General features: G+C 40.1%; 1 protein-coding gene across 1 annotated transcript in view; it reads left to right on the forward strand.

Annotated features, from left to right (window-relative positions):
- Positions 1–16,968, forward strand: part of noctb (nocturnin b) — a 30,342-nt gene extending 13,374 nt beyond the window's left edge. Inside the window, exons 3-7 of the mRNA XM_088342539.1 lie at positions 5,831–5,883; positions 11,935–12,086; positions 12,180–12,345; positions 13,524–13,855; positions 16,185–16,968. Coding sequence (XP_088198665.1) covers positions 5,871–5,883; positions 11,935–12,086; positions 12,180–12,345; positions 13,524–13,855; positions 16,185–16,694 — 1,173 coding nt within the window. The 5' untranslated portion in view covers positions 5,831–5,870 and the 3' untranslated portion in view covers positions 16,695–16,968. The remainder of the gene's footprint in view (positions 1–5,830; positions 5,884–11,934; positions 12,087–12,179; positions 12,346–13,523; positions 13,856–16,184) is intronic.
- The last annotated feature ends 3,543 nt before the right edge of the window (positions 16,969–20,511 follow it).

Below are 20,511 nucleotides of genomic sequence, written 5' to 3' on the forward strand. Positions count from 1 at the left end.
GTTAAAATGTGTGTTATTAATGCGTTTCAGTTCTCGTTACTGAGAAATGTACCGTAAATTCCGGAATATAAGCCGCTACTTTTTTCCCAAACTTTCAAGCCTGCAGCTTATTCAGTGATGCGTCCAATTTATGTAATATTTCTAACGGCCGCCAGCGGCGCTCGAGTACAAAAGGTAAGATTTAGACCGGTGGAATATACTGGACTGTCTCAGAAAATTAGAATATTGTGATAAAGTTCTTTATTTTCTGTAATGCAATTAAAAAAACAAAAATGTCATACATTCTGGGTTCATTACACATCAACTGAACTATTTCGAGCCTTTTATTATTTTAATATTGCTGAATTTGGCTTACAGCTTAAGAAAACTCAAAAATCCTATCTCAAAATATTAGAATATCATGAAAAAGTATACAAGTAGGCTATTCAACTAATCACCTGAATCATCTAATTAACTCGAAACACCTTGCGAGGTTTCCTGAGCCTTAAAAACACTCAGCTTGGTTCAGTAAACTAAATCACAAGTATGGGGAAGACTGCTGATCTGACTGCTGTCCAGAGGACCATCATTGATACCCTCCATCAGGAGGGTAAGACACAAAAAGAAATTTCTCAAAGAGCAGGCTGTTCACAGAGTGCAGTTTCAAAGCATATCCACAAAAAGTCTGTTGGAAGGGAAAAATGTGGCCGGAAACGCTGCACAACCAAGAGAGATGACCGCAGCCTTAACAAAATTGTGAAGAAGAGCTGCTTCCAGAATTTGGGGGAGCTTCAAAGACAGTGGGCTGAAGCTGGAGTCCAGGTATCAAAAGCCACAGTTCACAGACATGTCCGGGAAATGGGCTACAATAGCCGTATTTCCATGGTCAAGCCCCTTATGAACTCAAGACAACGGAAGAAGCGTCTGACTTGGGCTATGGAGAAGAAGCACTGGACAGTTGCAGAGTGGTCCAAAGTCCTCTTTTCAGACGAAAGCAAGTTTTGCATTTCATTTGGAAGTCAAGGCGCCAGAGTCTGGAGAAAGGCTGGAGAGGAGCAAAATCCAAGTTGCTTGAAATCCAGTGTGAAGTTCCCACAGTCAGCAATGGTTTGGGGAGCCATGTCAGCTGCTGGGTTTGGTCCACTGTGTTTCATCAAGTCCAGAGTAAATGCAACTGTGTACCAAGAGATTTTAGAGCACTACATGCTTCCATCTGCTGAAAAGCTCTATGGAGATGAGGATTTCATTTTCCAGCATAACCTGGCACCTGCCCACAGTGCCAAAACCACCAGTAACTGGTGCACTGACCATGGCATCACTGTCCTTGATTGGCCTGCTAATTCCCCTGACCTGAACCCCATCGAGAATTTGTGGGGTATAGTTAGAAGAAGATGAAAGACACCTACAAATGCAAATGAGCTGAAGGCCGTTATCGAAGCATCCTGGGCATCAATAACACCTCAGCAATGCCACAGGCTGATTGCCTCCATGCCACGCCGGATTGATGCAGTAATCCGTGCAAAAGGATTCCCAACCAAGTACTGAGTGCATCAATGGACATTTTCAAATGTTTGATTTAGTTTTGCTGTTATAAAATTATTTTTTTACTTGATCTGAGGAAGTATTCTAATATTTTGAGATAGGATTTTTGAGTTTTTTTTCAGCTGTAAGCCAAAATCAGCAATATTCAAATAATAAAAGGCTTGAAATAGTTCAGTTGATGTGTAATGAATCCAGAATGTATGACATTTTTGTTTTTTTAATTGCATTACAGAAAATAAAGAACTTTATCACAATATTCTAATTTTCTGAGACAGTCCAGTATGTGCCGAGGAAGACTGCAACTACTTGGCTTGTGCATAAATTAAATGAGCGTAAACATACCCTCATCATGCAAAATGCAAAAAGAAACCAACGGGTTCCGAAAAGCCGGTCTGCTGCGTGAGAGGAGGGAACCGAATCAGGAGTGGATGAGAGTTCCAGCGACAGTGACAGCGCGAGTGAGGCTGCGAAAGCGTGGGACGACGTCTATCTCTGACAAAGTTTCTTTCCGACACTGAGGAAGAAGACTTTGATGGCTTCAGTTCTAAGGAAGAAGATGAGGACGGTCTACCGTGATTTTTACAAGTACGGTATGTTTTTTTAACAGACCCGTTTACTGTGTTGCGAGCGTGTTGCTAGCGTGTTGCTACCATTAACTGCCCTGTCACAGGCACTGTTTGGGTTGAAAGTTATATTATCATTGTTAAAGCTTTGAAAATTCTCGGTGTACCGTCTTTCTTTGTAAATATGTGTAACCATGTATAATATGTATTTGCAACTGTATATTTTTGTAATGTATTTATTTGTATTTATTTTAGACACTTATTTTGATATGTTTTGCACGGGCGAATGAAAAAGAAGGGGCGGAACAAACGCGGGGTGACGGGAAGTGGGGTAAAGGTGAGACCTGTTTGTGGACGCGGCGGACAATAGTGGATATATATTTTTCCCACCCTTACCTTTGGAAATATACACTTTTTTCCTTGGATTACATTCAACAGGACCCGGACTCTGCAGGTCTGCATCAAACCTTAAGTACAGGTATCATTTTCTGTTAATTTTGCCGGCTGTCATTTTTGGACTATGTACCGTATTTTCCGCACTCTAGGGCGCACCGGTTTATAGGGCGCACCCCCCAAAAATAGTTTTTGGTCCTATATCTTCCATAGATAAGGCGCACCGGATTATAAGGCGCTACAATGGGAATTTCGACAAAACAGTCAGATGATTCACTCAAACTGAATACCCCCTTAACATTCCCAAAGCTTGCAAAGAAGCAAATACGTGTCGTAGACACGTGCGGATGCGATGTCCGTACGATGTCACTTAAATGCGTCATTTCAAATATCATTCGGAAGGTTAAAGTCTTGAAATTCAAGAAATGCCAACCATTCCTTACTTTCTATTTTCTTTTTCGCTCGCAACTTTACTGTGCATATGACAATAAACACTTGGAATTGAGTTTAATTCACTCAACTTATCACAGCAACATCAAGATCGTTCTAAAACAAGATACCGGGAAAATATAAAGCCGCATAACTCACCTAAGTTCTCACGTTCAATAATGATACGCAATCATGGTCTTCTTACAACCGTGAGTGTAGTAAATCCAGGAGAGTAAAATGTTTACAAATACAGACTAATGAAACATGTTTCTTTATGGCGTACTTTAGCAAGCTTGCTATTCAGTCATCTTTTTCGGCCAATTGCAGGGTTTGTTTTGGCCCTCTAGCGTATTCGAGGCTCCGAATAACTTCAGCCAATAGCGATCGATGTAACGGATGATTGACACATCTTTTTCGGCCAATTGCAGGGTTTGTTTTGGCCCTCTCGCGTATCCGAGGCTCCGAATAACTTCAGCCAATAGCGATCGATTTAACGGATGATTGACACATCTTTTTCGGCCAATTGCAGGGTTTGTTTTGGTCCTCTAGCGTATCCAAGGCTCCGAATAACTTCAGCCAATAGCAATCGATTTAACGGATGATTGACACATCTTTTTCGGCCAATTGCAGGGTTTGTTTTGGCCCTCTAGCCAATCCGAGGCTCCGAATAACTTTAGCCAATAGCGATCGATTCAAATAATGATTGACACATTGGTTAGCCAATGAAATGCCAGTATATAAATCCCAGCATACACCGCGGACTACTCCACGTTCGGGGGAAAATCGAGTCGGCGGCTGTTGCGTAAGTTGCGAGACCTTGTGAATTTAATATTGAGCCATATTTAAGGCGCACTGTATTATAAGGCGCATGGTCAGCTTTTGAAAAAAATTAAGACTTTTAGGTGCGCCTTATAGTGCGGAAAATACGGTACTTTAATGAATGACATTCCGTTTCAATCGCGGGACTTAAAGTCGGGTTTGGGTTAATTTTGTGTTTGTGTTACATTTTTTAATGTGGGCGCATGCGGCTTATATACAGGTGCGGCTTGTGTACGTACAAAAACGTTTTCCTCTTAAAATGTGGTGGGTGCGGCTTATAATCAGGTGCGCTCTATAGTCCGGAATTTACGTTAACTGCGTTCCAGGAACAAAGGAAAGGAAATGCGTTATAAACTTAATATATGTGGTTCATTCATTGAACCCTGCAAGGATCTTGCTTTGAAACGCCTACAAAAACAAAAACGGTGCTCAAGGACAAGTAGCCTTAATGGATTTAAACATTTGACTTTATAATAGTAACCCATCAAACCGTCAATTTTCTCATGCTTGGGCGTCTAGACCTTTAGAAAACTCCATTGTTGGAAATTTGTTTCAGTATTTCCGTTATCTACAAATGCAGTGTTGGATGTGTTAATGAAAACAATTAATTGAGTTCAGTTAAGAAAAAAAAGCTCCAGTTACTAGTTACTTCATTTAAAAAGTAATTGCATTACCCATCAGCTAACACACAAAATTGGGGCGTTAATCTGAAGGTAACTCTCCAGTTACTAATTACCATTTACACTCGCATTGAAGCCAACCTCCTAAAACCACGTATAAATAGCCAAATAACAAAATAAATAGAAGAAAATGTGTAAATACACCTGTGAAAGTGGTTAACCCTTTTTATTTCTTGGCTTGTGTAATCTTGGGAGCTTCCAAACTAACACAGCCGAGACAGTCCATATGCATTTGTCTTATGTCTTCAAACCACTTGAAGATTTCCTTCTTCGTTTCTGGGTAATGTCCAGGTCATTTTTGTCTTCTCCAGGCATGGTGTACTGCAAAACTAATTATACAAATAAAAAGACCAAAATAAGCCCACTTTTACCGAAAATTCTGTGCTCACGTTTGCCTCATCGACTTTGTTGTTCTTGTATACACCACGCCCCCTCTCATGTGCTGACTACCATTTGCATCTGGTGACGCACAACCAAATCTGCGTGTATAAACTGACCCCTGATTTCAGTATTTTATATTATAGTTGTACATTTAACATGGATGCAAGTATATAGCGCAGGGAGAATACCAGATTATCAGTAGGGGGAAATTACACTTTCTTGTACCCTGTGCTGTGCCTGTTACGGCACCGCTGTAACTTTATTCAATTCTATTTGTAGGTAGACATAAACATCTGTCCAGCGTTGTGTTGCTAGTGGGTTGAGGGTTGTAAATCAAGGAGGGGCTATCAAAGATCAGAAAGCATTGTCAATCGTGATCTGCTTTTCAAAGTAGCAGATTAACGCCCCATGATTTAATCACAGTCTGAGTTAAAAATCGCATTAATAATGTGTTACTGGGAAAAGTAACTGCATTCTTGGAATATGGAATGTGTTCTTTTGTAATGAGTGACTCCCAACACTGTCTTTTTACTGGAGTTTAGTGCTTTATTAATTTAACCCTGCAAGCATCCTATTGTTCCCTGCTTTGACACACCTTCAAAAAAAGATGCTCATTGACAGGTAGCCTTAAAGGCTTTAAAACCATGACTTTTCACCGGTAACTTCTCCATGATTGTTGTTATTTCATGTTTCTACAAATCATGTTTACATTTTCAAATTATGACTCTTGACAATTTACAGTGAGTCATCGCTGGCAAGCTATTTTTTAGAACAAGCTCATAAGTTACTCGCGTAGTCCCCTGTCGTCATTATGTCCACACCATCTGGACGTGCTATTGTGTGTCTGCGTCAATGTTTTTATAGAGTAGCAGTTGTGCCGCCTCACCAGACCGTGATCTCACATTCTCCCCAATGGGCGGAATGACGTCTATTTGTCTCCCGCCCTCCAGGATTTATAGGCTGCCGTAAGAGCAGCAGAGTCAGATATCAGTTTCCACTCACGGACGTCACATCGCTCTCTAGGTTTTTTTCTCTATCTTACAGACAATCTTGATTGCACCAGAGGACATAATCGAGCCCAGTGATGGAAACAATGAGTAAGGAAATTAATTTATCTTTCTGTTATTGTGTTTAATAAGGCATGGGTGGGCAGTCTTTTGGAGTTGCATTGGATTTGAAAATGTGACCATGAATACATGCAGACATCATAATATTATATGTCTTTTTTATACATGTCTTTAAATAAATTTGCTTTGTCATCATCTTTAAAAAGCTCGTAATTATAGCAAAATAATATGTTAATATGTCTTTGTTTCAAGCACTTAATTTGATACAGTATTTCACTAATCCATTTGGCGGTATTTGCGTAGTTGAATTTTTGTTGGACACACAAAGGGAAAATGGGAGACAAATTTGACGTGCGGCCCGTGGGCCTCAGTTTGCCTGGTTTAATGAAAATGGGACGTTGCCTCCTTAAGGAAGGAGGAGTCGTGCGTTTGTGTGAGTGTGTGTCATCGTGACTTTGTCGCCATGTGATTGACTGCAGTACGTCTGTATTACATGCTCCAAGATATGGAAGTGATTTGGAAAGATTGTATGCATATTTGTATACCAAGAACATACTAAAGTTTGTGGCGTATATTTTATCTATTTAAAATTTTGTCAATCCCGTGAAAAAGAGGAGGTCAGGAGTTGTGTTAATTTGGTTGAAAACTGGTTGTGTCCAAAGCTAAAGGTTGGCAGTTCGCTCTTTAATCTTTTTTTTTTTTTTTTTTTTACTTTTTAAATGATTTATCTAATGTTACTTTAATGCTGGCTAAACTACTCTTGGTTACCGATTTGGCGCAAAAGCCGACTATGGTATTATACATTTCTTAAATAACAAATTATATTATTACTATATTTTTACCGTTATTATCAGGTTGTACTCCTTAGAAGTTAAGTCTACCACTAGTACAATTGGAAATCAAATGTACTAGAAAATAGAAATGACTCATCCACAGGCTACTCAGGTGTTCTTAGGAGGATAACTGTTGCCCACGGGCATCGCCTTCGAAATCCTCTACCTTAAGGTGTTAGTCAATATTTCTCTAATAGAGCTTTGTGAACTGCTGGGGACACGTGAAATTTTAAAATATGAAAATTGCATGAATGATAGAAAAATAGAGCACTCCCTTCCCATTTACAGGGCTCGTACGGCTGCTTGAAGTCCTTGAAAACTTATATTTTAATGTTGCGTTTTCAAGGAATGGTAGAGTTTCAACAAAATAAATGAACAAATCACGAAGTTAATGAATTAATACTCAATTATTAAAGATGTTATAAATGAAAACTAGTTCTTATTTGGAAACATTGGAATAACAGTAATCTAAAACCTACACTACATTCTAAATCAGATATCTGTGTAATCAATGCAAGAGGGCCATCACAGAAAGGTTGTTTATATAAGATCTTTGGCCTAGTTTCTGATCCCACCCTCTTTTCCTAGGTTAAGTCAAGTCAAGTCATGTGTATTTGTATTGCCCTTAATCACAGAGAGTCTCAAAGGGGTGCATAGATCAAAGACTATTGCAAACTATTATTACAGAGTATTATGACACCATCCCCTGATATTTTCAACATAAAATATATGGCAATTTAGCTCAAGTGAACATTAGCATTTGCCTTTACCTGGATTTGAACTTCAAACCTTGTGTCCTTGTCAGCTTTTTTACTTACCAAGTCATCCGTAAAGCATGAATTACTCTAGAAATGCAATAAAACTTCTTGTGCATTCTACTTGAATTATTAAGTTCATTTTAAATAGACGATTACAGCGTATTCTGATTTCCTGATGACGAATATCTGACTGCAGGTTGTTCATTTTCCACTTAGTAGCTCTGCCTCACAGAGCAGTTGCAGCGTCAAGCTGTTGCGGTTTCTCGTTCAAGAATTTTAATCCGTGACTTAATTGATGGCATATGCTTTAGTGCAGGGGTGGCCAACCCGGTCCTCAAGAGCCGCATGTCCTGCATGTTTTTGGAGTTTCTCTGTTCAAATACAGGTGATCCCAATCACCTCGGTCATTATCAAGCTCCCGCACAGCTTGCAAACAATCTTAAAATTTGCATCAACTGAGAAACCTCCAAAACATGCAGGACATGCGGCTCTTGAGGACCGGGTTGGCCACCCCTGCTTTAGTGCATATGCTCAACTACATTTGCAGTAAAGTTTTATAGACTAAAACTTGTACGTGTAAGCATAAAGGACTCCACAACACCTGCATAAACTAGAGACTACAAATCAAAATAACACGGTATTAGCAAACATTGGGGTCATTTGGAGAAAATAATTGTAAAGTAGATGTTCATACTGTCCACTGAGTCATGAATGATTTAATTACTAGCCCATACCGTTTCATTGTAGTGTGTAATGTATCACGACAGATGATCTCTGGGTTTTCTGTAAAACCTGGGGAGTTTCGAATTAGAATACTACAAATAGAACCTTGTTACTTAACTTCTCTTCCTCCATCTGCCACTGGATAATGGACTTCCTTTCAAACCGCCCAAAGTCCGTGAAACTCTGCAACCACGTCTCTCCCACCCTAACACTGAGCACTGGCTCCCCCCTGCTTTTCACCCTCTACACCTCCGACTGCTCACCGACCCACCTCACAAACACAATTGTTAAGTACGCTGACGATACCACCTTGATCGGACAAATCTCTGAAGGGGACGAGGCGGCGTACAGGGATGAGGTGGAGTCACTGACAACTTGGTGTTCGAAAAACCACCTCATACTGAACACTACAAAAACAAAAGAACTCATACTGGACTTCAGGAGGGACGGCAGGAACCCAGCACCACTCATTTTAAAAGGAGACTGTGTAGAGAGAGTCTACTCTTTCAAATTCCTGGGTGTGCACATCTCTGATGACCTCTCCTGGTCTGCAAACACCAGAGCGGTGGTAGGGAAGGCCCAGCAGCGAATCCATTTCCTGAGAGTGTTCAGGAAAAATCATCTGAAACAGCAGCTGCTGGTGTCCTTTTACAAAGCCACAGTGGAGAGCATTCTAACATACTGCATTACGGTGTGGCATGCTGGGTGCACGGCAGCACACAGGAAAACGCACCAGAGGGTCATCAACACAACCCAGAGGATCGTTGGTTGCTCTCTACACAGTCTGGAGGACATTGCCTGCTCTCGCTACCTCAGCAGAGCAGAAAACATTATCAGGGACTTTTCTCACCACTCTTTGACATGCTGCCTTCCGGCAAGCGCTACAGGTCACACAAAACAAAACAAAAAAACAGACTCAGAGACAATTTCTTCCCCAGGGTCATTACCACCCTAAACACACACCGCACAACAAACTGAAACTCTTGCAAACACACTACCTTATACAGATGTAAAATTGTATTCATGCCTATGCTCACTTTGCACAGTGTTGACTATTTTTTGTACAATGTTGACTATTTTTGCACCTAACGCATATTGCACTAATACGATCCCAAAACTGTATGTAACATCCTACACGCCCACATTTCTTGTGTAAATAATGTGTAAATTATAACCTTATCTTCTTTGTTCCTTTATATTGTGTAAATTATAATCTTATCTTCTTTGTTTCTTTATCTTCTTTGTTTTCTTTTATCCTCACTGTTAAATGTGATACTGGAGTGCCATGCCCAATTTCGTTGTCACAATATGTTCTATTCTATTCTATTCTATTCTTTGTAAATATTTTTGGGCTTGACCCTGACAGTCTTTGGTATTTTTTCTCTCTTACTGATTCATTGCCAGACGTTTTTTTTAAATGAAAAGAACTGTTCGGTGCCAGCCAATTTTTACCATTGTGACACATTTTTATGGGCTAAAGAAAATTTTGTTTTGTAGCTATGTAGGCATAGGACATCTCAATGGAAAGATTGAACCCTCATCTTCCATTCAAAAAAAGTCTGTTCTAGCTTTTATCATTTTTTGATAAACAGTAATATTTTATTGTTGTTTCTTAAATACGGGTTTCCAAGAAAACGTCTGAGAAAAGCAGCTTTTTGTGAAAGAATACATTTTATGCAGAACTTAGATGCTTTTGTTTCTGTATTTTTAATACTTCGAATGTGATCTAAACACTGCCTTCCATTAACCCAAGGGCACTTCGCTTGCCAAATAACATTTTATTGCAAGAACACTGAACTGATGCATGAACTATGCTTGAACATTGCATTAACTTTGCAAGAACTTTTCAGTGCCCGATGTTTACGGTGAAAAGTGATCACTTGATTTCGGTCACCATTGCTGATCAAAACCACTCCTGCCATCTAATGGGCATTTATCCTACTGAAATCATTATCAGAAGCTTGACACTTACTGATGGGCAGCGCCAAACCCTTGATTATAGGGACAATGCTACTGAAAAACGTATTCTTACGTTTGGGCAATGAATGAGTTAAAAGTCTTTATTACATGTTTACCCCAGAGTGCCATATCTAATATTGTATAATAAAATGTTTCGCAATGTTTAACAATGACGATAAAGACTATTGAGTTTAAAACCAATGTCCATTTAAAGTTACAAGGTTCTATCAGATTTCACATAATTTCTTTGTTAAAAAGGCGGTCACAGACCAACATTTTATTAGACAAACCAGATTTACGTGAACTCAGAACATAACAAATTACATGAAAATGGAAATTGCGTAACCACGCAAGTTCACCAGTTCAATAAATTTAATATATTATAAAAGATACGGAATGTGCATTGTAATACCCCTTGTCAACCTTGGCATGATATTCATTATTTCCTTGAGATCAGCCACTTTGGCCTGGGGGATTTTATAAAACTCGACACTATCTAGAATTTTTTGCTGCAGATTGTCAGAACTCATTCGGTGCTTTTGCCTTCCCTTCCATAAATGATTCAAATCTGTAACTTAAAACCTCTGAGCCTAATGGAAGGTTAACAATACCGAACCTGAAATAGTCTTGCAGATTACATCTTCAATAAGGTTACTTCAAATAAGGGACCTTAGTGTAGGAAAATGATTTTGCTCAAGTTTAGTAGTCCTGTAATTGGTCACCTCTCTTCTGTATGTATGGACATTTTCTCCTAGCCTTTAGCACAGACCTGGGCACTCCGGTCCACGAAGGGGGCATCTCCTGCATACTTTTTTTAGGTTTCTCTCCTCCAATCACCAGGATGGTTAACAAGCTCTCTCCAGCTGATAATCGCTCAGGTTGAGGAACAGAAACCTCCAAAGTCATGCAGGCCCAGGTCTGATTTAACATGATTCAGATTGTTGACTCTGGTGAATGAAATAGCTACAGGCATCTGTTTTTCACAATGGATGTTTATGATGCCTACACTACATTGAAACTTCCATCCATCCATTTTCTACACCGCTTATCCTCAGTAGGGTTGCGGGGGTGCTGGAGCCCATCCCAGCTATCTTCGGGCTGTGGTCAGGGGACGCCCTGAATTGGTTGCCAGCCAGTCGCAGGGCACAGAGACAGACAACTCACTTGCTCATTCATACCTAGGGACAATTTGGACCGGCCAATTAACCTGACATGCATGTTTTTGGAATGTTGGATGAAACCAGAGTGCCCGAAGAAAACGCACGCAAGCATGAGGAGAACACGCAAACTCCACACAGGAAGGTTCAAACTCATGACCTCAGACCTGTGCCGCACACACGCTAACCACTGCGCCGCCATGATGCCCACATTGAACCTTGCTTAAAAAAATATTTCGCGAGACATTGAGTTTTGTTACATGTACAAATCCACCCAAAAACATTTCCTTACTGTTCCACGTACTACTTGTGTCTGTTTCACCATGTTCTTCATCACTGGGACAATCAAGTGGTGCTAAAAGACGATCCAAATCCATGCGTTCAAGACATACTGCTAGATAGAGGCCCAGCTACTTTATATGTTCTCTGAAATCATTTAATTGAATGTCGATTCAGGTAGACTAAGACACCCATTCTTACTGGACGAAAGCAACCGATAAAACCACGTTATTTCAACAAATGTTGCAAACTCGATTTTTCACAAAAAATATTATTTGGAGTCTGTTATTCTCAGGTCTTTGAAGTAGATTTGGATTAAATAAGGTTTATAGACAAATTGGAGTCAATTCTGGATGTTGTTGTTGTTCCCAGGTTACCCAATGGGCGGTGGGGCCAGCCGACTGTACAGCGCCTTGGCTCACACCCTAAGCAGTGGTGTCAGCAGCCATCGTGTCCCCCTCCCTCTCACTCACTCAAACCCAAACGATCCATCAGACACAACGCTGGATCCGGATTTCTGCCAGGTGACTTTTCCCTCCCGCAGGAGTTGGACCGATCTGTCTTGTAAACAGGAATGACTTGCAATAAATATAACAGAAAATGGCTTTCTATTTTAGGGTAAAATAGGGTCACCTTTGAGTCCCCTGGATCCAGGTGAAGTTCTGAGGCGATGCGAGGCAGCCCTCGGTGACCGACCGCCGCGCTTTCAAAGGAATTTGATCCGACGCTCGGCTGGCAGTGACGGCGCCATCCGGGTGATGCAGTGGAACATTCTCGCCCAAGGTAGGAGACAAGAATTTGTTACCCACATTATCAGGCGTTGCATCCTCAAAAATAGTCTTTTGAAAAATATGTTTCATATAAAAGGTTCTGGGCTACGAGGTACATGGAATTTAAACTACTGTAAGAGCGAAGATTGCATTAAAAATCATCAGTATGTAACAAGTACTAATAGAAGAATACATTGTAAATTCTTACTGAATGTAGTATGTAGCGAATTTAAGAGTCAATAAATTCTTTCAATACAAAATCAATTGATGAAATATAATCGAGAGGCAAGCTTAATCTTTTAAACTTGTCTGGTCGGGACCAGAATCACTATGTTGCTCGAGAGACAGAGCTTCAGATGGATGCTGGCGGGTCCTTTCTCTGTCTCACGGGGCGCTTTCTGCAAACATATCTTAACGTCTCTATTCTTACTTCGGCCAGCGTGTGGGTCAGAAACTCTGGGTCGCTGGCTCAATCAGATAGTCATAGTGTGGGGAGCAGTCAAGCTCACATGAAGGAACCCCTCGAAGATCTTTGGTTTCAGAGACTGAAGATGAAATCTCCAAATCTAAATCAACCTTGACCCAGTTGCCAACACAATACAATTCAATCATTTTAAATAATTGAATTAAAGCTATCACATGATTGAATGCACATGTTCTGACATAATTTCATCATTCCTTTGACATTGCAAACAGGTAATATTCAAATGATAAGTTTTACTTGGGTTCAATCCTGTGGTATTCAGCTGGGGTGATAGGTCGGGGTAAAGGGGTTGTTCATATCGGTGTGCCATCCCCCGACACCCCCGTCCTCCCAGTTGTAGTTACTATGTTTTCCTCTCAATGAGGCGTACCTGAGTATAAGGCGCATAATTTAAGGGTTTTAGGTGCACCTAATTGTCCACAAAAAGGTACATTTGATTGTAGATGAAAATATTATTATAGTTTTCTACTCTGCAGTTCTCATTCTGTTTTGTAAGCCACTTTGACGCTCTGAGAAATTCAAACCTTTCTGATCTGTCAGTGTTGTGAATTAAAAATAAATTCAATTTATTTCTCGAAAGTTGAAGTTAGATTTTCTTTTGAGAATGAAGAATCTTATTTTATGGAAGTCTTCCATCGGTGTGACAGCAGAAGCGTATTTAATGATAGGACGCTAGTATTAAAGTCTCCTCATGTCTTTCTTATCAGCTCTCGGTGAAGGACTTGACAGTTTTGTGCTGTGTCCTCCGGAGGCCCTCAGCTGGTCTCGAAGGAAGTTCCTCATCTTAGACGAGATTCTCACCTACCGAGCTCACGTCCTGTGTCTGCAGGAAGTGGACCACTACTTTGACACGCTGCAGCCGGTTCTGGCCCGACTGGGTTACTCTGGCAGGTTCTGCCCTAAGCCCTGGTCGCCCTGCCTGAACGTGGAGGGCAACAATGGCCCTGATGGCTGTGCCCTCTTCTTCGACGAGTCACGTTTCGAGTTTTTGGATTGCGTCAATTTACAGCTTTCTGCCATGATGATTCCGACCAATCAGGTGGGTGAAACTTTTGTGAAGTTGTATTCGAGCCCTACTTCATAAATTGTGTTCAAAACTAACGTTGATTTCTTCTCTATACACAAATCGAGTGTTTACTTCTATGTTAAATTAACGGTGGTTTTTTTCCACTTAAAAAATTAGCTTTGCTGTCAAAATCCAGTGTCTGCGCTGTCGAAACCTTATTTTCCATCCAAATCTTTTTTGAAAAATATAATAAAATAAATAGCATTCTCTTGATGGTTCTAAGTGGTGTTACTGATTCAGCTCATTTTGACTCGTTTTTGTACTAAATCATGGTTTCAAAACAGGTTACGAGTAAAGTTTTTTGTAAAAATGTCACAAACATACATATACAGGATTACAGACGCTGCGCTACTTACAAACGAGACAACAACAGTAAATGACAAAAGGAACTAAGGTAACAAAACCTGATAAACCAACAAAGAAAGTACTCGGCATGCTAGAGAAGTGCGAATAAAGTAAATCGTCTGGCTGCCCTGGGTGTTTTTTTACCACACGTGAGACACTTGAACACTATTGTAAGAAAAAGAAAGATATATACATAGATAAATAACCTTGCACATTAAATTATACATGAGACAAAGTTAAGAGTCCGACGGGGTGGGTAGAACAGGCAACATGTAATTACATCAGGTTGGTTAACCATTCTGGGATGTCAGCAAAGTTCATTTTCCTGACATATTTAAAGAAGCCAAATGATATTGAGTAGAACATAGTAACAGAGCCCTTAAGTGTATATCCATCCATCTGCACCGCCTATCGTCAGTAGGGTCGCGGGGGTGCTGGAGTCCATTTCAGCTGTCTTCGGGGGGTGGGCAGGGGACACCATGAACTGGTTGCCAGTCAGTCGCAGGGCCCAGCCAGTCGCAGGGTAAGTTTGCAGTGGGACCTCGCTACTTCGCGGTTCGACGTACGTGCATTCAGAGCTTCGCGGTCTGTAATGGTAATTTTTTTGTTTTCTTTGTTTGTTTTTTGAAGGGGCGTCGCTACTTTGCAGGTTTTCACTTTTTGCGGGAATCCCCCTCGGCCGACGACCCTTGCACGGCGTGCCATTCTCGTTTCCCGGCGCGCAGTTTTGGTGCGGCTTACGCTTCACCGCCCCCCTAACCCCACAGGTCCCCCCTACCCCTTTACCCCGCGGCCGCCCGTCCGTTGGCCGGAGCCATCGAGGGCCGTGTAGCGCCATGTAGAGCCATCGCGGCTCGAGCGGGAGACGCCGGCCGCCGGTGTTGTGCCCAAATCCGACTCCCGTACAAAATCCTCCCCCCCTCGCGTGAACGCGCATTCTGCTGCGCTTCCGACAGGCAGGCCTCTGCGCGGAGCGCCCGAGCCGCTCAGCTTGTCGCGGTGTCGTGCGTATCGCGCCCGAAAGTACCCGCGCCGCGGGTTAGGGGCTCGCTCGCGACCCTAATAAGGATAAGCGGTGCAGATAATGAGATGAGATGAGATTTTTTTCTTTTTTTTTTTTTCTTTTTGAAGGGGCGTCGCTTTTTCGCAGATTTTCCGTTTTTGCGGGTGGTTTTGGTCCCCATTGACCGCGTCTAAAAAGTAATAATTAAAAAAAAAATATATATATATATATATATATATATATATATATACATATATATATATATATATATATATATATATATATATATATTTTTTTTTTTTTTTTGAAGGCGCACCGCTACGTCGCGGATTTTCACTTATCGCAGTTGGTCCCCATTAACCGTGATAACCGAGGTCTTACTGTACATCTATTTTTTTCTAATTGTAAGTATTGTAAGGTAGATCCACATAGTGTAAGATGGCGGAACTGATGATTTCCATTTTATTAGGATTAAGCGTTGTGCTAGTAATGTGATGAAGGTGATGATGTCATGTGTGGCTTTAGGTAATTTTAATGTGCTTGAAGAAGTTCCAGATAAAGCTATCATAGGTTCCGGTTTGATAAGAGAGCTGCATATCTTTGAAATGGTTTTAAAAAATCTTCTTCCAGAAGTTATGCAGAGAACAACATGACCAGATCATATGGGGGGACATTGCACACTCTCATCAATCCCCAGCCAGTTTAAAATTACTTTCTTCTTTTTATGGTCCAATGACCCCTGTGAATAATTTTGATCTGAATGGGGCCGTATCACCGCAAATTGATGATGGATGTGTTCTTTTAATACGGCCACCCATTGTAGATCTGGTACTTCATGGCCAAATTCCTGCTCCCATATTGTTTTAGTTTTGGTCAACAAGGTTCTAGTCAGGTCGCAAATCCTTCCATAAATACCTGAGAATTATTTCTTCTGTCTTGCTCTCTTGGTTACAGGTTGCATTGGTGATGACGCTGCGTTGTCGAAGCACAAGACGGCGAGTTTGCGTGGCGGTGACCCATCTAAAGGCCCGCTCCGGCTGGGAGTGGCTCCGTAGCGCCCAGGGCTCAGACCTCCTGCGCCAAGTCCAAAACGTGGTCCAGAAATCCTCGTCAGCCACCGATTTCCGCGTCCCTCTGATCATATGCGGCGATTTCAACGCCGTCCCAAATGAAGAGGTGTACTGCCGTTTTGTCGCATCGCCTCTCGGTTTGGACTCTGCTTATAAGAGGCTTAGCAAAGACTCTTTGACAGAGCCGCGATACACAACATGGAAAATCCGCCCCACTGGCGAGTGCTGTACAACTCTAGACTACATCTGGTACAGTCAGGACACGCTGACGGTGGATGCCATCTTGGACTTGCCGTCGGAGAAAGAAATCGGCCCCAACAGGCTCCCGTCCTACCAATACCCTTCAGATCATCTGTCTCTGGTTTGCGATTTCAGCTTCAAAGAGAACGAGTGACTTGCAAACGCGAACTCTGACGACTGAGGACATTTTTGATGTGAGCTTGAGGGACAATGAAGAATCAACAAAAGTCAAGTTTAAAATGAACTGAAACCATGTCTACCTCCAACACTTAGACAGTATTTCAATGCTCCCTTCATTAGTGTCCATATCTTAACCGTCATGATTGACAAACCATCCACAATGTATCTGATATAATATCCTGGCAACATTTGACTGAAATTGCAACATGCTGCTCACCAACTGACGAGAATAAAGATTTTTGCAATCATTTGTATTTTCTGTTGTGATTTGAAGTGCTTGTAAATGCTTGTAAATTTGCCAGGTTTCGCAACAAGTCTGTTTAAAACTGACGCCGACAATGCTCTCCAGTTGCTTCGCTTTGCTATTGCATTTCCTTCCTCGAGCTTAACGGCAGCTGATTTTATTTTGTATGATATTGTCATGTGAAGCATCATCGCCCCCTACTGGCCATGGCCAAGAGGACAGGTACATGTTAAACCAAAGCAGAGCACTTCGAAAGGTTTATAGTGTAAGGATTACGTATAAATTATGGACGTTTGTTTTGGGTCATGCAAAAAATTAGGAAAGCGTTTTCCATTGGCAAATTGGAATGAAGAACTTCCTGCTACTGAAAATTACATATTAGGTACATATTATTTTACCCAAAACCTTTATTGGTAGATATTTTCCTCAAAAATATTTACTCATGTATTGTTCCAAGCCAAAAATATCTTCACTATTTGTTCATCAAGATCTAAAAATCATATGATGCAAAAAATCACAGATATATTTTTGGCTCTGCAAAATAACTGATTCACTCTGGCTTTCTTCTTTGATCGTCCTGGAGAAATTGGAAAATTGACTTTGAAATTCCCGAAACACGTTTTGAATTTGGCCATGAAAAAGGTGTACCGTACTAATCCGGTTTTATACTCTTAATGCTTTGATAACATTTGCTACTTAATTTTTATTTGTGTCTTTGAATGAAATTATGCATTATTTGGCAGCTCCCAGTGGTAAAATAATAAACAATATTGACTTAAATAATAAACAAAAATACATGCACTATCGTAGAAACATGCATTTTTTAAAAATACTAACAGTTTGAGAAATTTGTATTTATTTGATATAACATGTAACACATAAGGCTCATTTAGGGAGCTGTCATGATTGTTTTCCGTAGTTAGTTTCTTCCTTGTGCTTTCTAGCACTCGTTTTCGGTTGCACCACACAATACAGCAACATCTGGTGGTATTACAGTGTCCCTCTAAGAAAATATACTGATTGTGTTTAATTCGACCAAAATCTTTACATCAGTCATAAAAGTTGTTTAATTATATTTTTTTGCTGAAATTGGGCCAACATTTACAAAGCAATGGTAAATGAATTTACCATATCTCCCTTATTATACCATTTAATTGCTCCTCTTAAAGGGACAGTGAGTATTATTTAGCGACGTCGTAATGGTTAAAAAAAACAACAACCTTGATATGGTAATTTGTTTTTGGTCGAACTACACAACACAGTGACATCTATAATGAAAGTATAACAGTATACTACCAGTAGCAGACCATGTAGTTTACACCTACGCCTTCACCTAAGCTGAATTATTGATGTGCCGGTTGCGAATAAACTATGAGTTAAGGACCTTCAGAGTTTTTTGTGAAGGCCTCCGGGTAGATTTTGGAGCCTATCAACAACTAGTGGCTGAAATGTGAATGGCTAAATACTTGAATATGAAAGCACATCTTGAAGCAGCGCAACAAGGGAGACAAAAAATAAAGGAAGCTGACAGATAATTTGGAAATATTTAATGGGTAATAATAGACAAAATATAATTGACTTCACGTGATACAAGTCTTTTTTTTGGGTCAGCACAGCCCAACACTGTCATACACACTGTCCCTTTAAAAAAGATCAGGTCATTCCACTTTTTCCGTTTTTTTTAATTAACGGTTTGATTTCTAGTATTTTTCTGCCCTTTTCAATTGTTTGCTTTAACCGAATTTTCTTACTTTACCTTCAGTTCTTTTATTTGAAAAACATCTTCATGTAATATACTCTTTTGAATTGTATTCTATAGAAATTTGTTTTATACTTCATACTGATAAAACAACACTTTCTTTATTTACATAAACTTAAACACCGCCCTAAGTTTGCTCCCTTAGGTCTGTCATAATGAGGATTTTGAAACAACTCTGCTATCTTCAGTTCTGATGTTTGTTTAGCTTCCGAGTACAACTATAATTCATGCCGAAAATTTCCTGGAACATGCAAACAAATGCAACAAACAAAAACAAACAAACTATATAATCCTTTGTTATTTAAAGAATTGAGACTCATTTTCACAGCGCCCCCATATTTATATTTTACAACATACCAGTGTACACGTATTTCCAGCAAAAACATTTTCCTGGTTATTATTTCTTATCAAATATTACTGAATTGTTAAATACTGCGTTTGTTAAACGGTGTCTCCCCCCCAAAAGGATAGATTATTGTTCCATTGTCTACATTCTTTCTCAAATATTTGAACCTAATCTAAAAAACTGTTTAACCGATTCAGATTTACAACTATTTCGAAGAATTGATTACCTGACAGATCCATGATTCCTGCTCAATGTATACTGTAATAATCCTCTCTTAGGCTATTAATATTTTTGTAAATATTTGTTACACAATGAACATTGTATATTTACTCCATCTAATATATGTAAACTCGTTATTTTATGCAATTCTTGAAAGACAAATGACAAAAACTGAAGCAATTGCTAGCAGGATAAAAAAGTGGGGCTCTTTGCCCACCCAATTCTAAGTAAAAGAAATAAATAATTGTCATACAGTTTAAGATTGAAGTTTGTACTAATTGCGTACTATTCAGTGTGTGCTAGCCAGCGCCTCCTAGAGGTAAAAGACTTCATTTGAAAAGCATAATACATTAACTATCATACAAATGTGCATTTAAAAAAACAAAAACCTTATAGGTTAGTTTACATACAAGCCTCACCTTAAGGGAGCCTAAATAATTGTATGCATGCCATCTTGTTGCTACGGGTATTCAAAAAAGAATTTTACCCCACCTTTACGACATGGAAACTGTAAATTAAAAAAAGGAAAGTTGAATGCGATATTCCAGGACACGTGTTTTTTTTTTTTTTCCACAGAAATCGCAAATGTATAATTTTCCAAGAGACTGTGGCTGTTTCCAAAGAATATAATTTCAAGGGGCACTGCCAGAAAAAACATGTTGACTATAAAAAGCCAACTGGAAAAAGAATCATGCGAAAAGGTGAAGATATTTCAATGGCACAGCAGCGCTTCTTCACGAGACACTGCGAGTCAAATGAAAATTCTACAAAAGCAGGCTACGAGGTCACGACACTGATAGCCAAGCACTGCACACCTTTTACAGGGTGTGAATTCATTAAAGACTGTTCAAAGAATGCCGTGCTGAATAGTCGTCCCTCACATATTTTCATCTTACCAAATCTGGCCCACTTTCTGAAAAGTTTGGACAGCCCTGACTTAGAAGCTCCAGTTTATTGTTCTTTATGCTTTTTAAGCACCCTGTTTCAGTAGTACTACACTGTACAGCAACATGTAATGGTCAAATAACCCTCGAGGCATGCGTTTTTGGGTGACACAATGCATGTCAGTGTACATTATTTGGACATATACACATATATATATATATCTCAGCCATTTATGATTTTTTTTTTTTTTACTTCAAACGCGTCAAAATGTTCATTGGCATCAGACCTATCAAAACAACTATACTTTTTCATGTATTAATGCCTCCCCTGCCTCTTAG

The sequence above is a fragment of the Urocampus carinirostris genome, chromosome 8 (assembly GCF_059441175.1).
Source record: "Urocampus carinirostris isolate Australia breed hairy pipefish chromosome 8, RoL_Ucar_1.0, whole genome shotgun sequence".
NCBI lineage: Eukaryota > Metazoa > Chordata > Actinopteri > Syngnathiformes > Syngnathidae > Urocampus > Urocampus carinirostris.